This window comes from Thamnophis sirtalis, unplaced genomic scaffold, assembly GCF_051295495.1.
Source record: "Thamnophis sirtalis isolate CommonGarterSnake01/CBP01778 unplaced genomic scaffold, rThaSir2_p1.2 scaffold_10, whole genome shotgun sequence".
In the NCBI taxonomy this organism is placed as follows: domain Eukaryota; kingdom Metazoa; phylum Chordata; class Lepidosauria; order Squamata; family Natricidae; genus Thamnophis; species Thamnophis sirtalis.
In genome coordinates, this window is record NW_028261390.1 from 53424056 (window position 1) to 53445216 (window position 21161).

The 21161-nt window shown below is 41.3% G+C and overlaps 1 protein-coding gene across 3 annotated transcripts in view; it reads left to right on the forward strand.

Moving 5' to 3' along the window:
• Positions 1-21161, forward strand: part of LCORL (ligand dependent nuclear receptor corepressor like) — a 97107-nt gene that overhangs the window by 27698 nt on the left and 48248 nt on the right. For all 3 annotated transcript variants that reach the window (XM_014069348.2, XM_014069349.2, XM_087724619.1), the window contains exons 2-4: positions 8330-8395; positions 17360-17439; positions 19226-19355. In XM_014069348.2, coding sequence (XP_013924823.2) covers positions 8330-8395; positions 17360-17439; positions 19226-19355 — 276 coding nt within the window. The remainder of the gene's footprint in view (positions 1-8329; positions 8396-17359; positions 17440-19225; positions 19356-21161) is intronic.

The following is a 21161-nucleotide window of genomic DNA, read 5'->3' on the forward strand; positions in this document are numbered from 1 at the left end:
CAATCTAGCAGCAGGGACAAACTGCCTTTGATCCTCCCCACTGCTCCATGCCTCAGGCACTTCCTGGTGGCCAGTCAGCCTCTCTGGTCCCTTCTCTGAGTCTGAACCCTGCCCAGGGTCCTCCACATCGTCCAGGGCAGACTCATATGGTTCCTCGCTATCCAAGTCCATCAGCAGCTCAACCGGATCCTGCTGGGCCACAACAGTTAAATAATGATTAATAATAGTGTGTGTGTGTGTGTGTGTGTTGCATTTGTGTTGATAAATAAATAAAGGGAGACTAGTATAGATCTATTTCAAGCTATTTATCTCTCATCAGCTAGCCATACCCTTACTGGGATTTGAACCTGTGCTGTATTACGTATTAAGCAGTTGTATTAACCACTAAGCCACAAGCTTCTCCTCCTTATCAGCTGAGCCAGGGAAGTAGGTATGTATTTAGTGTCATATTTGGGCATACCAGGGGTTGTGACACTAAATACATACATACATACATACATACATACATACATACACACACACACACACACACACACACACACACACACACGTTTGATAATATGAAATTTTATATAAATATATGGAAATTATGAGAGGAGGTCTAAAAGCTTTATTTAGAATATGTTATAAAGATGTATTGTGATTGGATGATTTTGGGATGATTTAACAATGTTATATAATCCTATTCTAGATTTCGAATATTATATATAAAATGATGTAAAAATAATTATAGTCAAAGTAAGGTTGAGATATAATAATCGTGATATACATGAATATATGTGAATTTAAAATATGCGATTTGATATGAAAAGCAGGTGATGGCTATGGAAGAGATGCATGGAAATACTGTAACCAACTGACACACTTTCTACAATTTGTAATGGAAGATGGCTTTTTTAGTTTATTTTTATGTTTGTTTATCTTTGTTGAAAAATAAATAAAAATCGTTTTTTTAAAAAAGGAGTAGTGTTTTACCATCCTTTGGGCTTGCCAATTGACTTGTGGTACTTATGGCCCGTCCTGAAACTCAAGCCATGCAACATTTTTCTGGTGGGCAATAATATAAGCCTTCCCCCGCAAATAAGCCCCCAGGAACCCCCACCTCCGGCCAGGCAGAGCGCCGCTCACCAACCTAGCGGTATCCTAGGGGGAAGGCAAAGGTGATTGTGTTGCTTAGCACCTTCGGGATACCGCTAGGTTGGTGAGTGGCTCTGTGCCCAGCTGAAGAGGGGGGTTGCCAGGCAGCTGCTCTCTTGTGAGCGGGCTTCCAAAGAGCCGGGCATGGCCGAATGGCTGTGTGGCGTTGTCACAGCAGTGCAACACAGCAGCCATGAAGCGACCACACTCATGAGCAGCCACCCGACAAACCCCTTCCAGCCGGGCGCAGCGCCATTCACTGACCTAGGGGTATCACCAAGCCGCGTGAGTGCCTGTTCGCCACCACCCGGCTCCCGTGGCTTGGCGCCTTCGAAATGGCAGTGAATGGCGCTCTGCACAGCTGGAGAGGGGGGTTGCGCGAGCAGCTGTTCCACTCTCGCTTGCGCACCTCTTCGCCTCATGATGCCCTGGCCCAGCTCTCCCTGCTGAGCCAGGGAACCTTTGCTGCCGCCGCCGCATGGCTCTTTCTATGGCTTCCAAACCGAGTCTTCTGGTAGTGGCTCTGGGTGTACGCTCCATGGTTGTATGCTCTGCTGGCAGCTGACCCACAACCATAGAGTGTACGCCGAGAGCAGCCACTGCCAGAAGACTCAGTTTGGAAGCCGCCGAAAAAGCCATGTGGCAGCGGCAGCAGCAGAGGTTCCTTGGCTCTGCAGAGAGAACTGGGCCAGGGCATCGTGAGGCTGGGAGGCGCACGAGCGAGAGCGGAACAGCCACTCGCGCAACACCCCTCCAGCCGTGCAGAGCACCATTCACTGCCATTTCAAAGCCGCCAAGCCGTGGGAGCCGGGTGGCGGCAAACAGGCACTCACGTGGCTTGGCAATACCCCTAGGTCAGTGAATGGCGCTGTGCCCACCTGGAAAGAGGGTTTGTCGGGTGGCTGCTCATGAGCGTGATCGCTTCATGGCTGCTGTTTTGTGCTGCTGCGATAGTGCAACACAGCCATTCACCCATGAGGCTGTGCCCAGCTCTTTGGGAGCCCGCTTGCAAGAGAGCAGCCACCCGGCACCCCAAAACAATAAACCCTCCCCTCATAATAAGGCCCAAGCCATATTTTGTGTGTAAAAAGAAAATACGACCCCGTCTTATTTTGGGGAAACACGGTATTATGCATTATATTGTATTATGTTGCATTATATTTTTAACAAACCATATTCCCTATTAAAATAATAAATCAGAGCACAGTGCAACTTGATAGATTAGTGCAGGGATGTCCAACTTGCGATGTCACATTACATATTGTGACCCCCCCTTTCACTAAACGGGGTGGGCATGGCCAACACATGACTCATCTGGTCCATGGGCTGCAAGTTTGACACTCCTGGATTAGTAGATGCTTTAGACTGGATTTTCTTCTGATTCAGCTCACCTTTTTGAATTTTATTGGCACATTCATTCTTTACAAATTACCCTTTTCATAGTTCTAGAAAATATCTCCTTACATTCTTATGGCAACCGAGGCTTTTAGGTATTTACTATTTTGAAAACTAGTTTAGTTTTCACACAGCCCTGAATATACAGAATGTGTTCATGATAAACTTTATGTCTTAGACCATTTGTTGAATCAGTTCAATCCTTTCTAAGTTGTGTCATTTTTTAAAATAGGTGATGTGAATGGAATCACTTTTCACATAAATCCCATTTATCTAGAGGCACGAGGTACAGTAGAAAGTGTGTGATTTTAGAATTTGCAACTGTAAATTGAGACTGAGTACAGGTAATCCCTGAATAATGTGTTTCCTTAGTGAACATTGGAAGTTATGCGATAAGCACCACCTGGCATTTGTAAACAAGTCCAGAAACTACGAATCTTGCGGCATCATGGCAGTTGTTCGCCCTTACACAAAACCACAGAGGCTCTGCAACATTCATCCTGAACTTTGCCGGCCAAAATGGAGCTTCTAAGGGTCAGATTCACGCTCTTCTGCAATTTTACTCAGGCCTCCGCAGACCTCAACTGGAGGTTGCCGGCCAAAATGGAGCTTCTGAGGGGAGAATCCACCCTTCTGACACTCTGTTTCACCCTCCATGGCCTCACCCAACCCTTTGCAGGCTGAAATGGAGCTTTTGGGAGGGGGGGTGGATTCAGCGCAGCAGGTCGGGAGGGGGAAAACAATTGTGGGGAATATGAGGTATTTCAGTGGGTCAGGGAGGCCTTGAGTGGTCTTAGGCAGGTGGCCTGTTCCATCAGTAGGCCCCCATGGCCTTCCCCCCCGAAATACTTCTTATGCAGTTAACGAGCCTTGCATTCAATTAGCAAATATGTGGGTGAAAGGAGGGAGTGATCCCATTCAAGATATGAGATTCACTCTCATGAATCCTCGGGTTACAAATGGAATGGGCAGGTTCCATTACATTCATAACTTGAGGACTACCTGTATGTGTGTTGGGGGCAGATGTATACCAGTGCCTTTAGATCAGACATGTCAGACTCAAGGCCTGCGGGCCATATCCATCCTGCAATGTGATTAGATTTGGTCTGCAGGGCTGCCCGGGTGACAGCAAGGGGCTGGTCCCCACCGCTTGGCCCAGCCCAGCCAGGCATTTTTCCCTGTGTGCGCACACAGGAGGCCACAAGCTTGTGAGTATTGGCGCACAGCAGACCTGTAATGAGCATTGTCATATCTCACAGGCTGACTATGTTCTGTCACTGAGTGGCTGCCGTGTGTAGAGCGCTGGCAGCAGTGCTGTGCCTGCTGCCAGCATCTCCAATGCTTCCATGGCCTATTCGCTGGCTCGGCCTCACCCACTGGACCCGCAGCCCACGAGGGCTTCCCATTCATTGAGATGGCTCCCGCCCCACTCCTGTATGGGAAAGCTATGGCCAACAGCATTGCTGCCACCCTCTTGTCCTCCCCATGTCCCCTCCTTCTGGGCTTTCTTGGTGGTCTCCTGTCCTAGGGGGCTTCCTGGCCTCCTGCTGCCATCTCCCCCTCCCATCATCTCTTTCTACACACAAAAGACGGACGGACGGACGGAAGGAGATGGGAATAAGAGGGAGGGAGGTAGATTGGAATGACATGGAGGGAGAGTCTGAGGGAAGTCCTGTCTTAGCACTTGACCACCAGCAGCCCTGCTGCCCTGTCACCATCCTGTCGTGGCCTTTTCCGGTGGTCTCCCATCCTATTGCTCGGGATGCTTTGCTTACAAAGCTGAGTCTCCTTGCATAGAGAAGGAGTGGGCCTCCCTCTGACCCACGCTCTTTTGCCCTCCCACACTCATCATGAGCATCCCGACCAAGGAGAGCAAGCACAGCAGCAGCTGCCTTGAGGAGAAGGTAACCGCGACTGGGCACCCCTAGGGCAGGCAGCACTGGGCTGCAGAGTCCTGCTACTCTGGAAGTTTGAGGGCCAGGCTGGGCGCTTGCCATCCACTGCCTAGGCCTCTGTTTAGCCCCCGTTGCCCTCTGATGGTCCTCAGCATGTATTGAGAGGGACAGTGAGGCTTCTCTGGTGTATGAGACTTTGACGCTCACCCTGGTCTTGTCTTCCTCCAATGGAGACCTCTGGATTCCCCCTCCCAGCCTTGCCTGGCCCCCACAGGAGACTGGGAGGATGACGCTGCTGCATGTCAAGGTGCAGAGGAGAAACTGCAGGAAACAGTTTCCTTGTCAGGGTTCCAAATAGCATCCAAAATTAAATCAAAGTCCAAGGCAAAGTATTGCTCAAAGTTCCAATTTATTAAGAGAGCCATGTTGGCACATCTGGGAAAACCTGAATCTGAAAGCTTCCAGGTTTTATCCACCCAGTTGAAAGTTTAAGATCTTGCCCCCACATCCAAAAGTCCATCACATGATCCAATCTTCCACTGCCATGGTGGCAGTTCCACCCATCCAATTCCAGCAAGGTGCAGAGATGCAGAGACAAAGGATGATCTTGGTTTTCTAGAAAGGAATTTTATTTTGGGTACATAGCATTTAACTCTGTACTATCCCCCCTCCCATTTTCCACAATAGAAAAGGCATAGTAGAATAATAGAAAGTGTGGCAGGCCAAAGATACAAAAGAAATATGGCTGCGGGCCTGACACACGGCATCTCCTCAGAAGAAAAGTGTTTCCTTGAAAAGAGAATAATGTAGGGGTTAACAAGCAGAACTAACTACATCTCCCCCCCCCAAGGGGGACCCTTTGGCTTATCAGGAAACTTATCATGGAATTGTTTTACTAATTTATCAGCTTTTACATTCCAACTTTTACCCAAGTAGCTTCGGACAAAGGGTATCCCTTCCAATGCACTAAATGTTGCAAACGACCTCTATACAACCTAGAGTCTAAAATTTTCTTCACTTCGTAGTGTTTTTCTCCTTCTATCACTACTGGAGGAGGGGGAGGTTGGGTGAACGATCTTAGGCTGGACCCCATCACTGGCTTCAGTAAGCTGCAATGAAAGACTGGGTGAATTTTCCCTAGAATTCTGGGCAGACTGACATGAACCGTAACTGGGTTAATTATTTTCACTATTGGGAATGGACCTAGAAACTGGGCCTAATTTCTTGCTAGGCATTCTTAACTTTATGTATTTGGTAGACATGAAAACTTTATCCCCCACATGGAAGGGGTATTGTCGCGAGCTGTGTTTATCAGCTTGTTTCTTGTATTCTTCTGCTGCTTCTGCCAGAGCTTTTTTCGTATTTTCGCACTCCTTTTTAAGAGCGTCCATCCATTCAGACAGAGACATGGAAGAGGGGGGATTTCTCTGGGCAGTTTGGGCATGGGAACAAATTCCATGCCACTGGTAACTTGAAAAGGAGTTAATCCAGTGCTGCTTTGGACAGCGTTGTTGTATGTGACTTCGGCGAAAAGTAGCAAATCCGACCAGTTGTCTTGCTGGTAATCCACATAGCAACGGATATAGTGTTCCACCATCACATTGGCTTTTTCCGCTGCCCCATTTGTGCTCGGATGAAAAGCCAAGCTATGTCCTTGTGTGGATCCAATGGACCTCAGGAACTCTCTCCAGAACTTGGCAGTGAACTGAACTTCACGGTCTGAGATGATCCTCCTGGGTACTCTGTGTAGGCAGTAAATGTGTTTAACAAACATTTTCGCTATCTTCTTTGCAGATGGTAGTCCTGAGCAAGCAATGAAATGGGTTTGCTTGGAAGATAAGTCAATGACTGTTCAAATTACTTTATTTCCACTGCTGTCTGGGAGCTTGACGATAAAGTCTATTGCGATCTCTTCCCATTGTTGGCTGGGGTTGGCCATCCGTTGCAGTAATCCTGGCCGTATTTTCATGGTTGTGCAAGTGGCACAGCTTTTTACATAGTCTTCCACTTCAGCTTTCATTTTTGGCGACCAAAATTGACGCCTGGCAAGGTGGAGCGTTTTTAGGAATCCAAAGTAGCCTCCTAACTTTGCTGCGTGGCCTCACTGTAGTACTTCCAGCCTCAAGTTCGCGGGAACGTACGGTTTGGATCCTTTCCAGGCTAAGAATCTCTCATCGTCTGGATGTCCTTGTTGTTGAGCCAGGGGTCTGCCAACAGCACCAATTTCATTGCTGCAGTCAGCTTGCCCTGGCTGAGGGTAGGCGGCATTTTCAAACGCTGTCCTCCCACTTTGTGGTAGTTGTCCTCTTGTCCAGCCACGCAAGCCCCAAGATAATTGATTCATGCATTTTTGGAGCTACGATGAATCTGAGGAGTTAGTGGCGCCCTATCTGCAACTTTACCAAGTCGGTAATTAGTTTGGCAGGGGCCTCTCCAATTAGCATCCTATCCACTTGCTCAAACCGAATGGGATTGGCTAGGGGTCTTGTGTGTATGCCTAGCTGCTCCACGATAGACATGCTGATTAAGCATCGGATGCAGCCTATGTCCACAATTGTGTCAACTTCCCCTTCTACCCTTGTCTTGGGCACTATGGGTTTGGCTTTGATGGCAAAGGGGGGGATGGGTGCGCTTACCATCAAGGCGTCATTCCCACCGCTCCCTGACAGTCCAACCTCTGCTTTGACAGATCTCTGGAGAGGAGGAGGTGGTGGTGGTGGGGAGCTGCATGAGGTAAGACTGCCCTAAAAATCCTTACACGATTGGAAATAGGGATTCCCTTTCGAGAACGGCCAGCCTCCATGCTGGACTGGGAAGTACTGCTCTCCTGCCGCCGCCTCTTGCTCTCCAGAGATCTGTCAAGGCAGTACTTGGATTCAGAGGAAACTGCTTCCTGCAAACTTTGTCCTCTATACTTCCACATGCAGCATCATCCTCTGTCTCCTGCTTTGCTGGGAGGGGATATCGGACAGGGAAACAATGTCCAACTGTGTCTGGGATTGGGAGAAGAACACAGTTCCAAGCTTGGAGACTTTCATCCACATTTGAGCTTGCAAACTGCCAATCATGCCTGAGCTTGGGGAGAAGGCCCTCTCCTTCCTCTGTAGATAAAAGTCCCCAAACTTAGAATACAGTATGTGTGGGTGCACGCATGTGCTTGGCTGCCAGCAGTTTGGGGAGGCAAGGAGCTTATGGGGCACCAAATTGTCCCCAAGTCGAGACAACCTGAGTCAGCCGTGCCTAGTGAGCAGCATTCCACCAGCCATGTCTACCCAGCCATGCTCACTTAGCTGCGTGATTCATCATAGTCTTACATGCACCTCGCCCTTTTAGGGCAACCATAATGATGATGTGGCCCTCACAGAAATTGAGTTTGACACCCCTGTTTTAGATCGAGTTTTTCTTTGAAATCTCTGTAAAGGTAATCCTCAACTTACAACAGTTCATTTTATGATTGTTCAAAGTTTCAGTATTACTGAAAAAAGCTAGTTATTATTTGTTTTCATACTTGCGATCATCATGGCATCCGTATGGTCATCTGATCAAAATTCAGGTGCTTGGCAACTGACACATGTATGATGGTTGCAATTTGTAGGTCCATTTATCATCTTTTGCTACCTTCTGAAAAGCAAAGACAATGGGGAAGTCAGATTCACTTAGCAACCATGTTACTAACTTTAACAACTGTAGTGATTCAAGAAAGGTAGTAAAACGGGGTAAAACTCAGTTAACAAATGTCTCACTTAGCAACTTAAATTGTGATCGTAAACCAAGAACTACCTGTATCCAGAAACATTTCCTTTTCTGTAACAATGTGCTTATGCAGTAGTTTTCAGCTGCTACATTTGTGAAACTATTTGATATACTGTATAGTAAAATGTTTAATTTTTGTTTTTTGTTAGGCTTTGAAAGTATTTTAGAAGGGCTTTATGGATCAAGGCTACGAAGAGACCTCAGTTTATTTGAAGGTAAATAATAACTATTTTAAAAAACTAACATCTTAATTGTCGGTTAAATGTTCAAAACATTGTTAACATTGAGAAATCTTACTTGATCGTTTTAATGTAAATATCACAATTTAACATTGATTCATGTTCATTTTCTTTCAAAGTTATTGCTTAAAACGGCAAACATGCAGTTAGATTTTTAATCTATAAACTCCTTGAATTAATTAAGTCAATCTAGAGTAATCTGTAGCATTTGGAATACTTTAACTCTTATTCCTTTCATTAGGAATCTTAGAAAATGAAATTATAGTAATAGCATTGAATTGTGTAGAAAGTGATTAAACCTGAAAAGTACAATGATTTCATATCAATTTGCTCTTATTTAATATGCCCTGCAATATAATTTGTTTCTTTTTTTGGTAAAAGAATGCCATTTCTTTGGAACATAACAGGACAATTCTTTAATGAGAACTGATTTAGCTACCCAGAGTCGATAGAATCAGACAAGACATTTTAGGGGTGGCTGAAATTTTAGAATTCTCAGTAGATATTTATATTTCCCTGGGATATATAGTTTCCCAGACAGTATCATCTTGATCATTAGTGGTGTATGGTAAAGATGATGCTCAGAGGCAGTTCAGAGCACAGTAGCATAAAGAGAAGCACATATTTAACCTTCAGTGCTAGTGCTAGTGTGTGATTTTGTTTTATTTTTGTTTTATGTTGCAGTTAATAAGGAGGATTGAGGTTCTTTCATCTCAAGTATCCCATCAGCAGTCACCAGAATGATAAGTGTCAGGATAGTGGTTCTGGTGGTATATGTTTTCTTCCACAATCCAAGGATCTTCTTGCCAAAATAGATATAGGTGCTCTTGGACTACTGCAGAGGTGTGATTTTAGAGAATATTAAAAGCCAATTGATAAACATGCCTCATGATTTTATGACTTCCATGATATCTTTATGAGAGATACCTGATCTATAGATGGGTAACTATGATCGTTCTTTTAACATAGACAAATTAAATCTAAAATCTTTTTAGTTTTACCAGGATTATTTTCCTCTATATGGATGTGTAATGTGGAGTTAGATTAGCTAACTCGGGGGTAGGGAACGATGCCTCTTTTATGACCTGTGTCAACCCTGAAGCAAACCTGACTGGGGCCATTTTGGAGTCTTGCCACAATGCGAAGAAGGGATAGGGAGGGGGGAAATAATTAGATGGGGTTTTTGTAGCTACAACAAAATAGTTTTCTGTGGGAACCAAGGACATTCCAACAGGTGGCTGGGGAAGAAGGGGTGAAGTAACTAGGTAACCAGCCAGCACTTTGATTGGACAATGTGACTGATTGTTTGGGGAAAGGGGGAACTTTCACCTTTTTAATCAGGTGAAAACCGCAGGAACTTTCAGAGTCATTTTCACCAGTTTGTGCCAATATGATATCTCTAATAAAACTTTTCTTTGAGGAAACTGTCTCGGAATTCTGCTTTCTGTGGGGCTATTACTTAGAACTTTGACAACTTTTGGACTTCAACTCTAAAGTTGAAGCTGAAATTGATGCTGGCTCAGGAATTCTGGGAGTTAAAGTCCACAAGTCATAAAGGGGCCATAGTTCCCTACCTTTGAGTTAACTGAAGATTGATATGAGTAATAAGCAATGTATGTCCCTGTGGATATTGTTGGATTGTAATTCTCATTATCTTCCATATCTTACCATATTGGCTAGGGCTGTTAGGACCTGGAGTTTAACACCTGAAAGATCAACATTGCCAATTCTTTATTTAGAAAATGCTGATGTTACTAAATTCTCATTGAGGTCTAATGAGGAAATGGCTAGGGCCGTGATGGCGAACCTATGGCATGCGTGCCACAGGTGGCACACTGAGCCATTTGTCAGGGCATGCGAGGCGCTGCCCTCACAACTGACCAGTGCGCATGCGCACTGGTCAGCTGACTTCAGCCTTGAGGCCATTTTTCGCCCTCCGAAGGCTTCCCTGAAAAACCAGCTCTACGCACAAACCGGAAGTTGAGGAACAGACTTCAGGGAAGCCTCCTGAAGGCTCCAGAGGGCTAAAACTGACCCTACAAGCAAACCGGAAGTGACTTCGGGTTTGCTCGTAGCCCTCCGGAGTGTTCAGAAGCCTTCAGGAGGCTTCCCTGAAGGCTCCGGAGGACAAAAAACAGCCCTACAGACAAACTGGAAGTTTGCTCATAGGGTCATTTTTTGCCCCCCAGAGCCTTCAGGGAAGCTTCCTGAAAGTCCCTAAAGGCTCTGGAGGGCTAAAACCAGACCTACAAGCAAACCGGAAGTCCGTTCCCAAATTTTCGGTTTACTGATAGGGCTGGTTTTTCACTCTCCAGAGGCTTCGGGGAAGCTCCTGAAGCCTCTGGGGGAGGAGAGGCTGTTTTCACCCTTCCCAGGCTCCTATAAAGCCTCTGGAAGCTGATGGGGGGAGAAAGCCCACCAAAATTGGGGGGAGAGAATGCTGGTCGTGTACACATGCACAGTGGGGTCGTGCGCATAGCATTATGGGTGTGACACGCCTGTGCATGACCCCCCTGCTCTCCCCCCATTTTTGGCACGCGAGCCAAAAAAGGTTCGCCATCACTGGGCTAGGGTATTGACAAGATAATCTCTGAGTCTTATTGGAGCCTGAATTCAGGGGACTTGGATGTTCTGGAAATAATAATGATTGGAGTAATGCTAGAGGAAAACCTGTGATGATTCTGAATGAAGGAAACTAGGGTATATTTCAATTTTTCTCCCTTTATGTGTGAACACTGTTTGCCATGTAATTTTTCAGCATACAGTAGTTAGTATCACAATGGTATGTATCATGAGCCTCAGACAAATATAAAAGAATCTTCAAAGTTTTCTGTGACCAGTTAAACATACATAATGGTGTTAATTGGAAATAGCACTGATAATGATTTTGGATTATCTGTGAGAAATATATCATAAGCTGAATGTTCCCTGTTTTGCACTACCTGAAAATGTGGGTAGAATTTTTGGAGTTATGAGACTAATCAATTGTATACTTTAGTTTTGCTTTTCCTTGTTACTTATAGTAGGCAAATAGTTAGGATTGGAAGAGCAGTTCCATTAATGTTTTATAAAAGCCTTTCAACCTCCACTACTACAAATCCCAGAATCTAACTATGTTCCATTCTAACACGACAGTCAAACATGTAGTGGCTTCGTGATTCCAAAGAATTTGAGTTGAAGGAAATTGTCCAGTTCTATATTACTAATTTTTTGATCCATTTGAGTATTAGTTATTAAAAATTAAGCAATCTTTCTATTTTGACAGATCTCTCAGATTTTAATTCTCTATTCATCAGTCTTTAATTAATCAAACAGCATTTGTATTCTCAAAACAGAAATTTTAGCAGCCCTGGAGGAATCTCAGGATTTCCAGAAGAATACATTTTTATATCAGGCAGAAATATTGTTTTTATTTGAGTTACTGTACTTTAGTGGTAATAGATTAATGATCTGACAGAGTCTTAATAGCATGATTTATGCAAGATTTTAAAAAGTTATTTGCCAATGGCAGTGACATTTATTGAACATGGCAATCATCACAATTTTGGAATATAGAGTCAGATAGGAAAATCTGCCGTTGCCTGTCTTAGAATAGGAGCAGTCAAAGAATGTAGATTCTTGGGGTAGTCTTCAACTGGCCACTGGCTATATTTCCCCTAAATAGGTCCTGTGTGAAAGGAGTCTGGTGAGCTTGCTTAAAAGCACTCAAGGTACTTGTGACAACCTTCTCCTTCAATCACTTGGTTTGGTTCGATGAATCTTCTAGTCCTGAATGGGCTTGCATTGCCCCAATCAGAACTAGTGTAATCTGGGTTGATTGCCATTTCCAGTTCGAGGAGCAGGTGGCAGAGGATCAACCTATATGGGAGTTGTGCCCATTCTTGGACAGAGAGTCTCTCCTTCCAGTCACTCTTCACCACCATGCAGATATACTGTTACAGTAAATTGTACATGGGGTTGTTCTTAAAGAGATATTCAGAAGCTACAGGTGGTGCAAACATCTGCCCATGTAATACCTATGCTGAATTAGCTGTTTTAATCAGATTCCAGATGGAATTCAGGGTTCTTGTATTACGTTTAAAACTATATATGGCAGAAGACATAGTTATCAAAATGCTCATCTGTCTCCCATAGAGTCTGACCATTCCATACAATCCAACAGAGTTGGCTTGTTTTGGATTATATTAATTAAACAACCAGGACCCAGGAAACAATCCTTCCCTATTGCTGCACCTGCCATCTGAAAACAGGGTCTCCCTGGATACTTGTATAGCTACCATGTTTAAATGGCCTTTACATTTTGGCTCATCCCCCAGGCCTTGGGTTAGTGAATGGTTGGCCAATCTCAATTGGAGGATGGAGCAGATGTTCTTTTTAATTTATTCCCTGTGGTTGACTCCCTTTCTGTTCTTCTGTGATACTGTTTTCTATTTATTTTTAGTTGTGAACCTGTCCAGAATTGTCAGGAAGTATCAGGAGGCTTAAAAATTTGATGAGTAAATAACTAAATGGAGGCCTGTCTATTGCTACCCAGAGACTTTGACATAGTCAATTAAAATTAAAGACTCTTGCACAAGTTTGTAATTTAATTTTCATATAAATTCAGAAAAAAAAGGATCTTAAAGGAAGGACAAACACACAATTATGCTTTAAAAAAGAATTTTTATTGTGGTCACTGAGCAGAATCAATAATAGAAATATACTAAAAATTAAAGTAGGAAAAATGTCAAACAGAAAAGGAATACTTCAAATGGAACATTTTATACATGTGATCTCCAGTTTGGAGTCTGAAATGGTAGAGACTATGATGTAAAATTCTGTTTAAGAGAGAAAACCAGAAATCCATTTTTTAAAATCTTATGTTTGCCATAAACTCATGGAAGTTATGCAATCTGGGCTGTATAGATGACATCAGAAAATAATGTCAAACTTGTTAGAAGTTTGGGAGAGTAATTTAAATCACAGACTTTATTGTTTTTTTTTAAATATGATATTTTGCAAACATGTTAATAAGCAGCATTTTTAATTTAGGTTTCATTTTTAAAGCCTCCTGTAGAAAGTAGGAAGAAGCATTTGGCCTTTGTAATCTTCCATATGTCTAATCAATCTTGTTAAATTATTTATTTATTTTATTATTTATTCATCAAATTTTACAACTGCTCATTTCCCTCACAGAATACAGGTAATCCTAGAAAGTAATAGAGCCTGTCAATTACATTCGTAACCTTAGAATTCGTTAATTGGATCAAATTAAATGAATGTGACTCCTCCCTGCTTTACCCCAATGCATTCGTTAATCGAATGCATAGATCGTTAAGTTCACATGAGGCCTGAAGGAGCAGGAGATTACACTTCAAAAGGTTTCTGTTCCCTTTGCAAAAGCTTTTTGGTGTGGAGGACGGGGGCCTGAAGGAGCACAAGATCAGGCCCTTGAAGGCTTCTGTTCTTCGCACCAAAACCCTTTTGCAAAGGGGACAGAAAGGTATGTAAGAAGACAGCCACTTTTCTGCCACATGGCCCTGACTCTGCACATTTCGAAATGTAAGTGAGCAATCAGTGATGGGAGGGGGGGGAATAGGCAGGGGATTGTTGCAGCATCTCTGCAATCGGTTGTCAGGGTGAACAATTGCAGTGCTGCTGCAACATTCATAACTTCGGAACTGCCATAAGTACTTTTGTGGGTGGTGTCGTAAATTTGAATCATCACTTAGTAAACTGTCATAACTCGAGACTACCTGTACAGAGGAACTTATTTCCACATAAATATGCAAAATAAATTTTCAGTTTGGATTAATTCAAAAAATAGCTGATATAACATTATTTTTGAGTTAAGTGTTAAGAGATCAGAGCATGAATCTCACTGTACCTCAGTGGGAAATCTTAACCTTTTGTTTGCTTCCATTGTAAGAATATGAAAGAAAAGAATAAAAAAGATCCTGGGAAGGGCGATGCGGGGACAGTATTTATATCTGTGCAGGCTAATTTTAAGTTATGTATATTTTGTTGAAAATGAGGTTTATATTTATTATAGCATCTTTTTCAACAACATCTTCAAAGTTATAAAGTGCTTTATGCATAAAAATATGTTTAGCATTAAATTTGCTGACCTTTAAATATTTGCTAAATAAATGTTTAAAATTGTTCTTAATTACCATTTTGTTTACTACTTATCTGTTTCATTAACCTGCAGGGACATACTGTAATTTAAAATAAAACTGTAAAGATGTAATTTGCTTAACTGTACAAACATATTTATTTAATGTGTGTGTGCGTGTGCATGTGTGTGAATCCCAAATGAGACAGACACACATTTCAGCTGATTTATGTTGGAAAGATATAAATATATCTTGCTCAGCTTGCAGTTTTGAGATTTGGCATAATGCTTAGTATCATAAATACTTAAAATAGCAAAATGTATCATACAGATTTCATCAGAATTAATTATACAATGACATTTATGTTTTCATAATTAAGGTCATACTAATGGACATATATGAGATTTGCCACTGTGATACTGCACCATAGATTTCTTAACCACTGTATCTGTTTGGTTTTTTTTAAAAAAATAGTTGTTGAAATAGACTGTAATTAATTCCTTTGGTTTTAGTATGCACCTTAGAATTACTGCAATCAGAAGTCCAGTTAAATGGTTAGTTAAAAGTTATTTCTGTTGCAGTATAACCTTTTGCCTATATGCTCCCTCACTTCAACAAATGGGAGTTTTGAAATTTCTACTTCAGTTTTTATTATTATTTTATTACAGTTCTATACTACCTTTAATTCAGGAGCTCTAGATGGAATACATAAAACTACTCCACCTGTTTTTCTCATAATAGCAACTTTGTGAAATAGGTTGAGCTGAGAGAGTCCACAGCTTATTCTGCCATCAGAACATGATCAACCAAAATTCAAGTTATAATTTATGGAGCAGCTTGTTTCAACAATCACAATTAAAATTAAGCACTGTTTAATGTTTGAATATTCATTCAACTTGCAGTTGTTCTCTTATAGAAGCTGAGACTTCTATGACTATGCCAGTTGACCTATCTGAGATTCTGGATATTCCTATAAAATTAACCATGGTTTAACAATTATCTGTGAAGTAATGATTCTTCAGCTTAGATGTTTTAAAGCAGCAGCCCCCAACCTTTTGGGCACCTAGGACCGGTTCCATGGGGAGAGGTTTTTTTCATGGACCAGAGGGGATGTGGTTTCATGTGCTGCCTGCATCTTGCTTGTTTACGCAGCCTTGTTTCTCGCATGCTGCAGCCTGGTACCAGTCCACAGACTGGGAGTTGGGGACCCCTGTTTTAAAGGATTGAATTGAATGGAAAGGGAGCACCTTTAAAGGAGGAGATGGATAATTCTAATAGTTAAATGTTGAGTTTTTGATGTTAGCACTATTAACTACCAAGAATCATTGGAAATGGCACTATAAAAAAGTAATAAAGGCAACCTAAGCCAATATTGTTAGTGAAAAGATCATTTAAGTTACAAGCTGCAACAGTACTTTATTGGGATGGGGGGGGGCACTTTTAAATGTGTAATCCCATGGTAATATATTCACTGTACATAAAAAAATCTGGGTGTGTCTTATACACTGAATACAGCATTATTTTGCCTCCTGAAACCCCACCCCCTTCACCAAAATGGCCATGCATAGCTTGTAGGAAGCTTTTAGGGAGCTCATGGGGCTGGGGACGGTAGAAATGAGCAAAAAAGGCCTGTTTTTTGCTCACTTTTACCCCCCACCCCAGCCCCCAGGAGCACTCTATAAGCTTTCTAAAGGCTATCTATGCCCTTTTTAAAATGAAAAATGGGCTGTTTTTTGCTCGTTTTTGCCCTTTCCCCGGAGCACTCTGCAAGCCCCTAAAGGCTATTCATGCCTTTTTGGGGGGGGGAAACAGGCCCATTTTCGTGAAAAATGGGCCATTTTTGGGAGGTTTACAGAGTGCAAAAACTTTTTTTTATTTGCCTCTTCAAAACCTTGGTGCGTCTTATACTCCAGTGCATCTTATACTCCAAAAAATACGGTAATTGTAAGATTTGTTAGTCAAAATCATATACTTGATGATGGGCAGCCTTCAGTTCAATTCAATTTAATAAAGTTCTTTATTTTCTAGAAAGAGTTAATGTGGTACACCAGGAATCTTTTTTTCACAGCATTTCTGACAGTGTTGTTGTTTTAAAAAAACTATAAACATGTATGTTATTAGTATATGGAGAGATTTGTGATGGAGAACCAGAGCATTAGTCAAAGTTAGTAGATCATTACCCATTCTCAGGAATCAAATAGCTAGATAGCTTCTGTCAAGGCAGTTATTTTTTAAGCAATATATATGCAGAATCCACCAAAAAGCAAATTTATAGAAAAATAATTGATAATTGAGAAGTCCTAAAATCTTCCTACTAAGGTTGGAAAAGGAAATAAGATCTTAATGACAATGAAAAGAATCTATTATTTACTAAAATCAATTTACCGTAACAGTAAGATGGTGTGCAGAGGACCTTGCATTTGTATTAGCACATAGAATGATAGTTCTTAGTTCTTTTAGTGTGTCATAGTTTATCTTATGAGCTATACTGTGCTGCCGGTGTTGGGATGCTCTGCCTTCCGCCAGCCAGTTGGTCTTTAGGTCACTTCTGCATATGTGTGCATGTCCACGCATGTGCATGTACCCACATGTACACATTTGTGCATATGCATGCATGCATGCATGTCCATGCATAACTAAGTTCACGTGTGTGCCCCTTTCAGTTTGGGCATGCATGCACGTGCAGTTTGGGCACGATTCCCAAAGGTTCGCCAACACTGATCTAAAATATTTTCTTGGCTCATTTTTGGCAGGGGAGCAAATTTGAAGTTTTGGTTACAATTTAGGTGTTGGAATGATATTTATTTTTTGTCATCCTATCTCTTCCTTTGCTCTTCATCTCCAGACTGTGAACCAGAAGAAGTGACTGACTGGTCTATGGATGAAAAATGTTCCTTTTGTAATTTACATAAAGAAATAGTCAGCGTAAGTATATGATCTTTTAACTCGACACACATTTTGTTCAAATTTCCAATGTTATTTAAACTATTGTGCTATATAAAACATTGATAAATACAGTTGCAAGAAAAAGTATGTGAACCCCTTGGGATTACGTGGAGTTTTGCATGAATTGGTTATAAAATGTGCTCTGAACTTCATCTAAGTCACAACAATAGAAAAACAGTCTGCTGAAAATAATACTACACAAACATTAGATGTTGCCATGGTTTAATTGCACATAACATGTAAACATTCACAGTGCAGGGAGGAAAAAGTATGTGAACCGTTGGATATAATAACTGGTTGACCCTCCTTTGGCAGCAATAACCTCAACCAAACGTTTCCTGTAGTTGCAGATCAGACCTGCACAGTAATTTTGGACCACTCCTCTTCACAAAACTGTTTCATTGTAGCAATATTCTTGGGATGTCTGGTGTGAATCGCTCTCTTAAGGTCATGCCACAGCATTTCAGTTGGGTTGAGGTCAGGACTCTGACTGGGCCACTCCAGAGGGCATATTCTGTGCTGTTGAAGCCATTTTTGTGTTGACTTACTTGTATGCTTTGGGTCATTGTCCTGTTGCATCACCCATTCTCTGCGGAGCTTCAGTTGGCAGACAGATAGTCGTACGTTTTCCTGCAAAATGTCTTGATAAACTCTGGAATTCATTTTCCCATCAATGACAACAATCCGTCCAGGGCCTGAGGCAACAAAGCAGCCCCAAACCATGATGCTCCCTCCGCCATGTTTTACAGTGGGGATGAGGTTTTGATGTTGGTGTGCTGTGCCTTTTTTTCTCCACACATAGTGTTGTGTGTTTTTCCCAAACAACTCAATTTTTGTTTCATCTGTCCATAGTATAGTTTGCCAGTAGTGCTGTGGAACATCCAGGTGCTCTTTTGCAAACTTCAAACATGCTGCAATATTTTTTTGGGACAGCAATGGCTTCCTCCTTGGTGTCCTTCCACGTACTCCATTCTTGTTTAATGTTTTCCTTATTGTAGATGTGTCAACAAAAATGTTAGCAGTGCCAGAGATTTCTGTAGGTCTTTAGCCGACACTCTAGGATTCTTCTTTGCCTCATGAAGCATTCTACGCTGTGCTCTTGCAGTCATTTTTACAGGATGACCACACCTAGGGAGAGTAGCAACAGTGCTAAACTTTCTCCATTTGTAGACAGATTGCCTTACCGTGGACACATGAACATCAAGGCTTTTGGAGATACTTTTGTAACCCTTTCCAGCTTCATGCAAGTCAATAATTCTTGATCATAGGTCTTCTGAGAGCTCTTTTCTGCGAGGCATGGTTCACATCAGACAGTGCTTCTTGAAACCAGTAAACCCAAAACAGGTGTGTGTTTTTAAAGGGCAGAACACCTGTCAGCAACACATCCAATATCATCACACTGATTGGAGTCAAGGTTGGCTCACTCCTGGCTCCAATTAGCTCTTGGAGAAGTCATTAGGCTAGGTGCTCACATACTTTTTCTTCCCTGCACTGTGAATGTTTACATGTTATGTGCAATTAAACCATGGCAACATCTAACGTTTGTGTAGTATTATTTTCAGCAGACTGTGTTTTTCTATTGTTGTGACTTAGATGAAGTTCAGAGCACATTTTATGACCAATTCATACAAAATTCCACGTAATCCCAAGGGGTTCATATACTTTTTCTTGCAACTGTATGTAATATAATGGAACTTTTTTCTTGCTCATCTCTATTAAGATTTACTTTTACTTAGAAAATTGGGGTTTTTTAAATTCATTTTAGGATCCTACAGTGGTTCTTGGTTCTTTGCAGTCAACAGCTACAGAGGAGTTGTCATCTCAGGGCCAGTCCAACACTGATAAAATTGAGTGCCAAGCAGAGACTTACCTAAATGCACTCTTTCGTAAGGAAGGTAAGACTTAACTTCATATTGTGATATATAGTGCTCAACAGAAATTGTACATAAAATGTAACTTTTTTCTTTAAAAAAACCTTCTTCTCCAGGTCTAGTTTAAGTTCTGTAACTTAAGTTCTGCAGTTGAAATAGCTTTTCTCGAGTTGAGCTGTTCATATGCATTTAGTTTATGAGGAAATTAATTTTTAAAGAGAGAAAAACTTATTTATTTTCCAATTTTTAAAAATCTTGTAACATTTCAAGTAATTTAAACTGAGCATTAGTTTAATATAATATTATACATCTTTCTATGCTCATGTGCTGCACATAATATTTTGGAGTGCAGTGAAGGAAAATTTGCAAGACATCTGTTTTCCTACCTCACAGAATACTTGCAGGAAGCATGCATCCAGTTTTCAGACAGTTGTTTTTAATTATCCCACAAAGAAAAAGATTCATTTTTGTGGGGTAATGATTAGTGTTCGAAGGTGAGGAAGTATGAAATTAGTATTCTGTCCGCAAACCTGGTTTGGTATATAAACTTGTTTCTTTTTTAACTTTGAGATGCAGGGTCCTTTATTGAGTTTGAGTTGTTAAGTCAAGCAACATTAAATTAGCTGAATTTTAAAAAGCTACATTTTAAAGTTGACAGTTTCTTTTTAATAGTTTCTTCTTTGCATGTTTTAAAAAAACTAAAGCTAATTTATGGACATAAATACTCAGAAGAGTATTTAAATTTCATTGCATACTGCATGCGCTATTAGGAGTGGGCTGGTTAGATTCTTGTGGTTTTCTTTTTTATATACCTTTGGAATTAATCTCATAGAACAAAATTATGGGGTAAAAAAATACAACCAAATCTGTATAAATCACTAAGAAAAGGACATAGAATATTTATAGGGCTTTTACTTATCGATTATACAGAATATTTTCCATATCTATTTCTGCATAACAAGCATCTCAGATTCAAATGCTAATAACCTCTGACCTTGGAGGGTCAAAGGTGTAAAATTATATTCTTTTTAGCACCAGAAAACAACCCTATGTATTTGCCCAGGAATTTTATATTTCAAATGTCATGTTATACGGTTAATTTATGTTAATTTACCAACTCTATGTAATCTTTTACATTCTGTTACAATGTCAACTGGTTTGTTTTCTTCATAGTTTGCAAAATGTTTTGGTAGGAGAAAAATAGAAAAGTATTTTAAATAAAGAAGCGTAAATAAAATTAATGCAATTTTATCATGAAAAGATATCAAGACTTAAAACTGAGTTGAAATACTTCGAGCTACATTTTTATGGCAAACGGGTAATATTATTCTATTTGCCATAACTGAAGTCAAATTCTTAGTTCCAAAGTTTTATTTTTATACCTTATGCCAGGGATCTCCAACCCCTGGGCCTCAGACTGGCACCAGTCCACAGGGTGCCAGAAACGGGTCCACGCAAACAACAAAGCCCCATCTGCACAGGATGCAGGCAGCATGCAAAACCATGCCCCTTCCAGTCCGTGGAAAAGCCCCTCTCCACAGAACTGGTCCCTGGCACCCAAATGGTTGGGGAGACACTGATTTATGATATATATAAGATATACAGGTAATCTTTCTTTAGCAGCCGTAAGAGAGACCAGTAATTCTAGAGCTAAGCTTTGCAGTTGGCAAATAAAAAATAATATCACAATAGGCTTGCAATCTCACTTCCCATTTAGTCATTAAGCGAGTCACTATAGTTGTAGACAAAATATTGCATAACTGAAACTTACAATTTATTTACCTTACTCATTTATTTTGTTAGATTTTTATCCCACCTTTATTACCTTGT